General features: G+C 50.6%; 1 protein-coding gene across 11 annotated transcripts in view; it reads right to left on the reverse strand.

The window, feature by feature from the left end:
- MPRIP (myosin phosphatase Rho interacting protein) overlaps window positions 1-12,238 on the reverse strand; it is an 89,700-nt gene that overhangs the window by 24,111 nt on the left and 53,351 nt on the right. For all 11 annotated transcript variants that reach the window (XM_026082946.1, XM_026082947.1, XM_026082944.1 and 8 more), the window contains 6 exons: window positions 8,920-9,061; window positions 8,254-8,370; window positions 5,387-5,443; window positions 3,478-3,546; window positions 2,901-2,990; window positions 2,231-2,340 (listed from right to left, as the gene is read on the reverse strand). In XM_026082946.1, coding sequence (XP_025938731.1) covers window positions 2,231-2,340; window positions 2,901-2,990; window positions 3,478-3,546; window positions 5,387-5,443; window positions 8,254-8,370; window positions 8,920-9,061 — 585 coding nt within the window. The remainder of the gene's footprint in view (window positions 1-2,230; window positions 2,341-2,900; window positions 2,991-3,477; window positions 3,547-5,386; window positions 5,444-8,253; window positions 8,371-8,919; window positions 9,062-12,238) is intronic.

Here is a 12,238-nt window from a genome sequence, read left to right on the forward strand (position 1 = left end):
TCCTTCTTGTGGATACTTTTTATTTGCACAGTCATCGTTAGCACAGGGTAATTAGTGCCTCTGCAGATTGCATGGTACTTTATGGGGAAGGGATCAGTACAGCACCTACCACCACCRGGGAGTTGACACATGCTACAGTATAAACAGTAGTTAGGACTTAAGTAACAGAGAAAATGTGTGCTTGTCTTGGTAGAGACATCACAGCGGGTTAACAGGAGACACCAAGGAGGATGGAGTGAGCGTGAGGCGTCAGACTGGCTCCCGGGGACAGAGTCGACATCGTCACCCTCCACGCACACCGTCTGCCCCAGCATGGCGCCAGGTCCTCATCTCCCCCGTTAGCTCACGTTAGGCTTCTCACCCCCGACACACACCATACGGATACTCAGGATGAAAGATTTGCCATCCTTCCCTCGCAAGCCTTTGGCATTCTGTCCTCTGGCTTTCCAGAAGCCCTGTCCACAAGCCGTTTCCCAGGCTGAGGATGTTAATGACGTGTCCAAAGCTACGCTGGACAGGTTGGGTTACCCAGTGCACTGACACGCACAGCAGCAAAGGGGTGTGAAAAGCACCTTGTGAACAGAACCCTGTTATCACTCTCTGGACACTCGTTCCAGTTCATAATGACAGCTCTTCAGTGACGTGACTAACCCACACGGGACTCTAACCCACATTCGTCCCTTCTAAAATCAGCTCAGTGAAAAATGACAGAAGTGCACCTATGACTCCCTCTTCCCCAGCTTAGGATTCAGATTCATGATCTATTTATGCAGCTTAACAAGTTACTACTCAACAGGTACCTGCACTTGGACCCTTTCGCTAGGTTAAGTCAAGTCAAAACACTTCACATGGGCTAGGAGTAGATGCAAAGCCAGTGAGCACAGGACTGCTGTGGTACAGTAACTTGGTAGCCTATAAATATACATGGCTCTATAAAGGCTGAGAAGTCCCCTCAAATTTCCTTGGTCTTCACCTTCATATCTATTCACATCGGAAGATACCAGTGTGGGGAAATCAAGTGTCAAGACCAGCTTGCTTCTTCCCTTCTTTCTGGCTTTTATTTAAAAGAAAAGAAAAAAGGAAAAAAAGAAAAGAAAGAAAAATAAATGAAAACTGCAGGACTTCCCATCCGAAGTGCAGAAAAGGAGGAGCATGCAGTGAATCACAAGATATACAAACCACAAAACGTTAATACAGGAGAGAACACAGTTTTCCAACCTGGGCTTCAGCACGGATAGTTTCAAAGAGAAGTTTTTCCTGGGATTGCATGGAAATCAAACATACACAGGAGTGAGGAAAGAGGCGGCTTCCTGGAGACCCATGAGAGATCCACCAGAGAGCTCGGGCAGGGCTGGGAAACGGCGTTCGAGTGTAAAGCAGGAAAGGGAAGGAGAGACTGGAGCATCTCCAGTTAAACAGCACTGGGTGAAAAGAGCCATTCCATCAATGCTGGGACAAATACAGCCAAGATCTGCTTGTTGCAGCTACGGTAAGGACAGGAGACGGAGTTAATCGTGTGGCTGTGTCCATTAAGTCTGTAACAGGCGGCCCATACAAGTGTGGCTGACACAGCTAGCTGTGAGAAGGTCAAATACCCTTTGCCCATAGCCGCAAGCGCTCGCAGAAGGTACTCTATGAATTGGGYGGTTCCCTTCCTCTGGCACTGAAGGCAGTAGAAGGTGCTAATATTACTGAAGCATAAGGGAAGGAGCTGCTGCAGCTATCCAGAAGATCAAAAGAGGAGGAAGACTCTTTGCTGGCTGGAGTTTACAACACATCAGAGCCAAACAGCTTCTAATTTAACCCTGGGCTTGTGCTGATGTGACCCATGGAGGGGACAGGCAGCTCTTGCTGAACAGTAGCCAGAGGAAAGGGGGAACCCAGAGTAACTGAATCCAAGTGGTTTCACAATACCTGGTGGGAATCCAGAGGAGCCTTGATAAAGGAACAGTATTTCATATTCCTATGCACAAATTAAAGCCATATTTTCAACCCTCTTTGAAATCTGAACACAAAAGAGTAACTCAACATATCAGCAACCCCACAAAGTGTTTCCAAATTAAGCCCAGATACAGGGATATGAGAAAGAGCAGGAGCTTCCAGGAACAGACTCAGAAAGAGGAAAGAAAGGGAATAAGGAAAGGGTTATTCTTGCATTGCAAACCACACAACTGTTGGGGGCCGCTAAACTGGGAGTCCCATCTAGCCTCCAGCTTTTCCCCCTCTTTACCTCGTTACATCTGGAGCGGTGGTGGGGCGAACATGCTTCATGATGGTCTGAATCCAGTTCCGGCGAATTCCAGACGTCATAGCAGAGAGGGTGAATTCCCCTTCTTTAGTCTAGGGAAAGGAGAAGACCGGCTCAGTATGGCCAACCACGCTGACCAGCACCTTCCTGCCCCGCCGGACACCACGCAGAGCTGACCCGCACCCCTCGCCCAGCCGCGACAGCTGCTTGGGGAGGCAGTCCCGCTCGCCCACTGCCTGGAGAGCGAATCCAGCCGCAGCCCCCACTCCCTGCAGCAGCTCAAGGTGGGAATCAAGATTTCTCAGTAACCAAACTGATTTTGCTGGAGCTGAACACCTGAGTCCCTGAGACTTCAACAGGCAGCTGAGACAAAAACCTGCCCTTTCCCCCTCCGTTTCTGTAAACCAAACCCAGCTCCCTGGAGCACAAGGCAACAGCTCTCAAACACATGGTTCAGGACATGGGGTGGCCTCTTTTAGGTGGTTGGGAAGATATTTCCTTTCCCATGGACTAGCATCCCCAGCCAGCTGCACAACGAGAGCAGTCTGGTTCGCCCAGCTCCGAAGGCTGCCAGAGGCAGACCACCACGTGCGCAACCACGCTTCCACCTGCCCCGCAGCTGGACTGGCCCTCCTCCCCATGGTTTTCTTACGTGGATCTGGAAGCCGTAGTTTCGCTGAACCGGGTACTCAGTAACATCGTAGCATGTAGATAAATCGATTTCTCCATCCAGGTCAGCTGCCTGCAGAGGGAAGGAAGCGGTATTTATTATAACTCCTAACGCTTTGCAAATAAAAAGCAGAGTACAAACTTGCAGGAGAGGTGCTGTGTAGGGTTTGGTGAGATGCCAAAAGCCCTCAGCATCGTGAGACTCATGGAGAGACACAGAGCAGATCCCCAAGATGCCCAGAGCCCTGAAAAGCGATGCTCCAGGCCCGGCAAAAGCCCTTGGCATCTGGGAAGATAACTGACCCACCCTGGTCTGCCTCCAACCCTGATATTTGCTTAATCCCCTACGTCTGGGAGCAGGAGCCCCCAGTTCTCCTCACTGTGCCCTTTCCTGATTTCTCGCCGTTCTCTCTTTTTTGCAGGTATCCCCACAAGCCCACCGGGACTCGACAGAGCCCACCCGGATGGCTGGCACACGGCTCTGGGAGCCGGCTAGAGAGGTTTGGACCTTATCCGAATGCAGAACAGGCAGGGTTTAGCTCCGAAGAGGAGACACCTACCTCCTCCGCCACCGAATCCCTGTAGTATCGCAGGCTCTGATCCGTCAGCACAAACCAGTGTTTCTTCCACTAGGAAACAACCAACACGAGGCTGTTACCAGCCTGCTCCTCCGCTGCCAGAGAGCTGTGACAGCTCGCCACAGACCACCCGAGCGGGGGCAAGCAGGCAGTCCCCGCTCCGCGGAGCAGCTTTCAGGCTCTCCTCTCCCCTCTCGCCCTGTGCTCTGCTGAGGACAGTTTTCATGGAGAGGCCTCTGGCTTTCCCAGGGGAAAGGGAAGAGCAGAACGAGCCGTAACGCAAGGAACCCTGCGGTGAGACAAGGATGTGGTTTCCACCGCCGGGACTCCAGCTTTGCTCGAGCACTGATGCCTGCTAAACAGACGAGCTGAGGGAGCGCAGCATCCCCAGCAGGCGTTAACCCCGTGCGTGTGACGGTAACACAGACTGTGAGAGCCACCGGGGCCTTCGGAGCCCTTCCCATTAGCTCCACTGGCAAAACGATGCTTTTAGTGGCTGCACTTTAAGCCTTAGAGTGGCCTTTTTTCTTTTTTTTTTAGAAGAAAAAGCAATAAAATGTTCATGTTTTATCTGCAGTACCTAGAAATTGAGCTGGAGCCCATTCCTGGCACTCGTTCTCTACAAGTATGCCTTCTGCATACTCCCCGTGTGAGGCAGGCATATCCGAGGGAGCTATAAATCAATACAGCCCTCACCCCAGCAGCTAATTTACCCTCTGGCTGCCTATGGACATGCTCACAAGGAGCCAAAGGACCAGCGAGTACCTGGAGCCCGGGCCACGGCGCTCCCAGAGCTCCCACGCCAGCCACGTGCTGAGCACCCTCTCGCCCTCCCCGCGGACGGGCTGAGCGGGAGTGAAGGAAACCTTTCCAGGGAAGGGACCGCATGCAGACAGCGCTGGCGCTCGCGCCGGGCTCAGCGTTGGTGCCAGGCTCCAGGCTCTGATACGGGAGCGCTTTCCCCTCTGGGAAGGGACACGAGCAAAGCGGCAGCTGATGCTTCCGTTAGTGCCACGACAGAGACATTTTTTACTTCTCGGTTTTGTTTCCCCAGCGCTCAGGGAGCCTTATCTGAGCCTCATTACTGATGCCAAAGAGGTTGCTGGGTCGCAAGGGAGATGAGACTAATAGAGAATGGGAACACGAAACCAGTGCTACTATCCAAGCTGTCCTGACTCCCTAGAAACCCATTATATGATATCCAGATGCGGGGCCTTGAAACTGCCACAGGACAGAGCACCAGCTACTCCCGGTCCAACACAAACACTGCTTGCACAGGGCTCACACACAGCCATTGTTGTCTGGCTTTGGATTCGTACAAATTCCCTCCAGCGGTTCTGCCCAAGCGCCTACATCTGTTTTCTCCCATCTGCAGCACTGGCCCAATATTGATCTGCCCTGCAAAGACAGCGCAGCTTCATTAATGCTGAGAGCAGCCTCGTGCGGGGCCTGCACATGCGATGTTAAGAAGAGGCTCGAAACGCCGCACACTGCCCTCATTGTGCCTTTGCCATTAATTAAGACATGGCACTCGGGCTCTTTGTCTCTGTGCAGCTGCCACCGCGGAAGGCCTGCAGCAGCGTTGAAAACCCTGGAAACACAGGCTCTCCGTTGATCAGAGAGAAGGGCTGATCACAGTTTTGACTGAGCACTGCCCCAAGAACCAGACGGATGAAATAATCCTTTTCAGTTTTCCATGCCACGAACAAGCTATTCTCCAGGACCATTTGCAGCCGCGATACAGAAATCTATGTCTGCAGGCAGAGTTYGCCAAGGCCCCAGGCTCTTCTCAACCCGTCTGGATGATACAGGTGGGCGGGAGCTGCTAGAAGCTGGGACTGACCACAGCGTTCAGGACCGACCCGAGGSGAGAGCTTCCTCCCAGACTCACCTGCCCGTCCTCATACTGCTTCGTCAACCAGCCCTTCTTGAAGTTCAGTAGGTCAGGCTGCAAGAAGAGGCGAGAGAGAGGCAATCATTGCTCGGATGAAGTGCTGGGGTCCGATTCCATCCAGGAAACAGACAGCAGCAGCAATTTGATAAAATACWGCGTAGCCACAAAAGAAACCAGCACCAGTTAAATTGGATCATTATACTGCATGGAGGTTAAATGTTGGCTCCCAGGAGGTAAAGAGACCCTGGTGTAGGGTTTATTCAGGCTGTCCCCATCCTAGCATTTTCTTTGTCATTTCCTACCATTACACCAGCATTATACAGAAAGGAGAAGCAAGGTATTAGCAAGACTGCAGACACTTTAGTGCCTCTGTTATTTATTAAGAAGCAAAAACTATGTGTTATTTCATGCAAGGCTGCAGGATTCAAAACGAGGCTGAGTTCCTATATACACGGCCTGGAAATTCAGGGGATCGCAGCATCTCCCCGCCCCAATGACACCTGGTGAGACTTCCTCCAGAGTGGGTGCATCAGGAGGCTGAAGCTAAGAGAAAAGCARTCCACACAGTGTAGGGATAACTCCGGCTATCCTTTCACCCCCAAGTCTGGATAGTGCATAGTGAAGGATGTCAGCTCCCTTGAGGCCGAGCTCCTCCGGCTGCTACATGTGCTGTAGCCATCCGCTGGGTTTGGGACATCACAGCCTGCTGCTGTGAAATTGATACTGCCAAGCATCTGGCTTTGAAACCTCACAGCAGTAGGTCTGAAGCAAAGAGAGCAGCTGAGAAAGGAGGAGGAAAAGGAGAGAAGACTGCGTTTGCAATGAAGCAGCACAAATCTACTGGCTAGAACTAAGGAAGCCATGAAAAATCGGGGACTGGAAGCTTATTCAATCAAATCTATGCAATGGGCCAGCACATCCTACATTTGAGTGTTCCCACGCTGGTGGGAACCCAGCCCAGCTCCACAAAAACCCCAGGGAAAATACCAGCCTGCTCTTCCCGGATCACTAGAGAAGCAGAGGAGAAAGCAGGCAGATTCCAGACTGAGCAGCAATGGCCAGCGCTGGCCCTGATGTGACTGCACGCAACAAAACCACCAAGCCTAACAGGTACCTGCTGAAGAGGCAGTGATAAGTGATGTTCAAACTGTAGAGAAAACTGCATTTGCAAGGGCTATGCCCATCTCCGAAGCAGGCTATGAGCGCTGCGTATCTTCATTTCAGACCTAATTTACCCTGAGAGAGTGCTACCACAATCTTTCTGCTTCTCCTCTGCCAAGGTGCAGGTGGGATCATGCTCCCAGGAATCCGGGTCCTGTGTAAACCCTTTCCTCTAAGGGRGAGCTTCACAGGCAGTCCTATCTGCAGAGAGCTGGAGAGCCTCTCTTGCTTCAAGCAAAGGATCTACATYTCGGGTCCAAAAATAACTGGCTCCCAACCATGCATTTTGCAGAGAAGGAAAACAGAAGGAGTGAAAGTATTACAGTTGCTCAAGGGCTTGCTATTTATCAACRGAGAAAAAACAGAGGGTAAGAATCTTCTATAAAAGCAGGTAAATCCCTGATTAGCAGCACGCAAACTACTCTTAGTTTCCTTAAAATTTAAGTAAAGGTTTAAAAGCAGCCAGAGAGGAAAGCTACTGCTAACATGGTAGTATGAGCATAGGTTTCAAACTGGGCTGCAGGAAGACATTACAGAAGCGCCCAGACTGAGCAGGTTTCTCATACACGTTTCTCAGAAATCCATTTGCTTTACTCTGAGTATTCAGGAGGGCCCAGAGAGTGCAGGCTTTTGMCCAAAGAAGCTGAGCCTGAAAAGAGTCAAATGGGCAGTGAGAGAGGCTGAAGGACAGAAAGGTCTGTGACCAGCACTGCCGGAGGGTGTTGATGTTAGAAAACAAAAACAGACGAAGCTCTCATCCACATAACTCAAACTACAGCTCTGCAGTAAGCCACAGAGCCACAGGATGAACTCTGCCTCAGCCTTTATCCCGAAGGATAACTGAKCTGAGCTGATCCAGGTAACCCTATGGGCAGGGGAGACTCTTGCAATCACAGTCACAAGTCGGCAGGCATTCAATTTTTTCATACGTTTTAACTTTTACAGCAGGAGTAGCACAATAAAGCAGTATTTAATGCAAGGAAAAAGTACATTTCCCACTGACTGCATGATTTTTTTTGCCTTCATTAGATGATGAGCATTGTCACTTAATATGCACTTCTCGTGTCTTTGTATTATYGCCAAGAATTTTAAAGTCATTGTTGTAGATGTACAAATCTACATTAATGGCTGCTAGAGAAATACTAAGCCAGTGCATTTTTCTGAGAAGTCCTTCAATAGAAGCACTCCATTGACTAAAAACGCAGCCTGTATTTACAATGGCTATGTAATCGCTTTGAGAGATTAGCAAGCGTATTTATTTTGTTCCTACAGAATGGCGGCAAGCGAGAGGAGAGCAATTCATGTTTATTTTGCATTATTTGCCTCCAGGTCTGGTGAGCATTTGAAATACGCAAACGGAAGAAAACTCAGGATGTCGGGTTCAAACCTTCCTCTGAGACCTCCTTCCACTGACACCAACTTGCAACTACATAAGCATTAGGGAATCGTCATAAGAAAATTAGGCCACATGTTAGCTCTCCTTAACAAGCCAAGTGTGAACTGCTATCCAAAAATGCATCAGCCATGAACCAGCACTTGGTCTCAGTCCAGAGAGTGGAGAGGATCCAGGAAACTGCACTGACCTACAGTTCAGCTACAAATGCTCTGCTGCAGCCCCGGTCAGCGYGTGGGGAGGGCACAGTGAGAGAAAGGAGTGCTCCCTCCTTTTATCCCTGGCGGAATAAACAACCTTGGCRGCTCACCGTCATAGAGGACTCTGTGGACCTTCTATCCAGTGATTTTGCTCGACGGTGCGGAGATAGAGGAGAAGCGGACGCATCCAGGATGGAGCCCACAGCTGCAGCTTCGGAAGTGAAGTCCTGTATAAAAAGCATTAGCCCCGATCAGTTCAGCAACTAGGACAGCGAGTCCCATTCTCTTGATTCACAACATAAAAATCCACATAGGTAAGGGGCATCGCTTAGGCTCGGAACAAGTGTGATTTCATTTAAAACACATTTTTCAGGGCCTCTCAAAATTTAACTGGTTCCCGATACATCCAAGAGCAAATGGGACTCTCAAGACCCCTGTTTCTTCTGTTACTTTATGTCATATTAATGTTTCCTGCCATGCCACCCAAAGTTTCCCTCTTTCTATGCTGGAGGAAGGGGAAAAAAGACGTTTTCCACTCTGACAGACAGCTGGGTCAAGGAAGCTGAGCAGCAAGCTGCAAACCTGCGCGGGACGGGCACAGACAGCGATCTGGCTGGTGCGCGCGCCTGCCTRCGACTCCTGATCCCGTGCTCCACCCAGGGACGATCAGAGTTAAATCCTGGGCTGGTGGATGGCCGGGCTAGATCCCGGGTGCCCCCTCACACCGCATCCTCCAACAACCCTCTGCAGGACCCGAAAGCAGCTGCGGAGCTTACCCGTTTCCTAGGGAAAACCCTCTTCTCGCTCCTGCCCTGCCGCGTCTCACTCGAAAGGGCAGTGCCTGCTGACACACTCGTTTCCATGTGCTCTGCGTTCTCAATATCTAATGCCTCGAATTTTTCAATTACTTGGGATCGCCTGGAAAACACAGAGAAAGGGGAAACCAGAGCCAGCTTAAACACAAGAACAGCAACTGCACCGAACTGCACAATCCCACAAAGTTCAGGCTGTCCGAGGTTGGGGCAGTGAGATCTCTGCAGCATTGCTCAACCCAGCACCCACGTACACCTGGCTTTTAGGCCCAGTTTCCTTGCAAGCTCAAGGGTGCACAAAACCGGGGCAAAACACCCCAATCTGACGTGCAGCATTTTACCTGGGGCCAAAAAGGGGAAAAAAACCAGACTATTCAGCTCCATACACACTATCTTCTTAAATATCTAGGAAGCCCTTGCAAAATCAGCGATATCATTTTACTTGTAAATTTTACGGTCATTTCAGAATCAGGGATTTTTAAACAGCTTTGGCTTAAACTTTGCCTTCACTCTCTAAGGCTGCAGCTCACCGACAGCTGCCTCACGGCACAGAACAGAAACGACAGAACAACCCGGGGTGCAGAGACAACGGGTGGCTCCGGCTCACCCTGCAGCCCCCATCCCGCAAAAACCCAGCCCCGCACTGAGAACTTTGGTCGGACTGCATGGAGTTAGGAGCACACGGGAGTGCATCCAGGCATTAGGAGCAACCCGGCAGGCCCAGCAGAGCATCCCCTTCAACAGCAGGGAGCACGACTGACCCTTCACGGCAGCACGGCCCTCAGACATAGTCTCGGCCACCCGTCATACGCTGCCACTGCTGCCTCGGTGGACAGAGGAAACCACGAAGAAAACGTGGATGGAGCAGGAGCCGATCCCAGACCAAACCCCAAAGGGATGCTCTCACGGATTAGCAAACCACAGGCCCTTGCAGGAGGAATAAAAAGCGCCACTTCATCGTGAAAAGCTGTTCGCTGACCCACAGGGGAGGAAATGTTGGCATTTTCAAAGCACCTGGTGGTGCCGAGGTTTGTGTGCCCAGGGGGGTGGGACAAGCATCAACCTCTGGTCTCTAATCGCAACCTGGGAACACGCAATAACACCCCCCAACAGCACAGACACCAGCTGAGCATCAAGCTGTGAAGTTTAAATCCCAATTTCGAGTCTCCCTAAAAAGTTAAATCCAGATGGGTTCTGGACACAGAATTTGGACCCCTACATGCGGCATCTAAAATCGGGGCTGCTTGCCTTACGTGAGCCTCTAAAGTACGTGAAAATCACAACAGCAACCACAGGAGGGGAAACAGGTTATCCAAAAGCATTTTTAACACTTCCCACAAAAACCAGCAGCAGGTTAGGACTCAAAAACATGACGTGTTGAGTTTTAAACTAACATTTGCACCAAATTCCATAGATAAGACAAACAGCCTGAACACACGACATGCCCCTGCCAGGCCGGGGACCCAAACACTGCTGCTCAGAGGCAGGCTGCAGAGCCCCACACTCAAACCAGCTACTGCAGAGGAAAGGACAGAATTGGTGGGGAAGAGTTTGATTTTTAAATTTAAATCGATCTGATGTTTTTATAGGAGATCCATTCAGCTTCCGCTGTATCCCAGTTTGCAGACTACGAGCAGACAGAGCCCTGCGCTCCTGCAGAGCTCCAAACCCCACTGGGACATTCTGTTCACACGAGAGGTCTCAGTTCATGAAAACCAGCTTGCAGAGGGTAAATCCAAGTCGTTTGTTTACTGACACAGAGGGAACTGGTTTGGAGTCCCGATTTTTTAACCCAGCCAACCCCTTTTTGCACTGACCCAGCCTTCTCTGAGTCTCAGTTTAGGAGGGAATAAGAGGTCCATGAATTAACATTGTCTGTGCCCTATCAGGTGAAGGCCTGAAGAAAAACAAATCAGGGAAAAAAATAAACATAAAACAAAATCAAAAGCAGGTTGATTTCTCATGAAAGGGGCTGCACCACCAGGTTGTTCTACGGCTTGAGATTGAGATGAGATGGTAGCGAAGCAGGCGAAGTAAAGGCGGACACGTCACACAGCAACACAGCAGGAGAAGGTGGAGAGCAACAAGACCTGGAAGAAAACAAGGCTGGAAAATGAATGAACAGAAGAGGAAATTATATATCTACATCTACATACAAAATAAAATCAAAATCATTCCAGTAATTCGTCATTGAAAAGGGGGAAAAAAAATCATTGCAACCAAATCACAGCCCCAAGGGTTAATATCATTCGGATTACAGGAAAGAATCGTTTTCCCCAGTGGCTAAACATTTCAGAGAAGTTACGGCTAGCGGTATCGGGGGGACGGGGAGGGGGAGGCTTCTCCTCTCGTCCCATGCTCGCAGAGGCAGCTCCCCGCAACGCGGAGGCCAGAACCGGCCCCCTCGAACATCAGGTCCGTGTTGACAAAAATAACACTCCAGACGGGAAGGTATGAAGCATTTTGAAAGCTGCGGTGCCATTTAGTGCTTTCTAGCCTACAAAGCCGGTCCCGAGGAGCTGCTCTCCGTGCAGGCTGTTAATCTGTTCCAGGCCGCTAACCCCAAGCTGCAGGTTTCGGCTGTTAGGTGAAGGGGGGTGCGCAGGGGGGAGCAGAGCTATACAGACCAACAGGAGCTATCGTTAAAGCAACTTGCTTTGATTGGAAGAAAGGGCTTATTCTTACTGGATTCGTTCATTCTTTAGCAGCAAGAAAGACAGCGAGCRTTGGGAAAAGGAAGAGGGCTTTCCCCAAAAGATACACAAAAATGGAGGGGATAGTTTTAAAAGGAAAACCTGTTCGTGGGAGAGCAGTCAGTCCTCTCTACCCCCTAAGAGCAGCGTTCGGAGGGAGCCTTACACGGCTCTCCCAGGCTCGAAACCCCAGAGAAGGCACTTGAGAAAGAAAACTCTTGAAGCAATCTCAGGTAGCTCTGCGCTSTACCGAGGCTAGAAATATTTCATAACCCCCGACCATGATCCTGCAACAGATCTGTCACATTCAACAGCAGGTTCTTGCCAGCGTGACCAGAGCACCGATGCAATGGGAAAAGCCGCGTTTTTAGAGGCTGCTGCCCTCAGTTTTGAAGAAAATCCCAGCTCGCCCACCAGCAAGCYGAGTCCTCCGCGGGGAGCTGCAGGCTGCCCATGCAGTGGCGCGTCCAACCCGCAGGCAGCGAGGAGGGCACACACCTAGGCCGTTAACACGGGCAATCACACGTGTCCCYTCCAGCGCCTTCTTGCTCCGCAGTGGCTACTGCAGGGCAGTCTTTAGTAGCCCCCTT

This window comes from Apteryx rowi, unplaced genomic scaffold, assembly GCF_003343035.1.
Source record: "Apteryx rowi isolate R43461 unplaced genomic scaffold, aptRow1 scaffold_6, whole genome shotgun sequence".
NCBI classification, from domain to species: domain Eukaryota; kingdom Metazoa; phylum Chordata; class Aves; order Apterygiformes; family Apterygidae; genus Apteryx; species Apteryx rowi.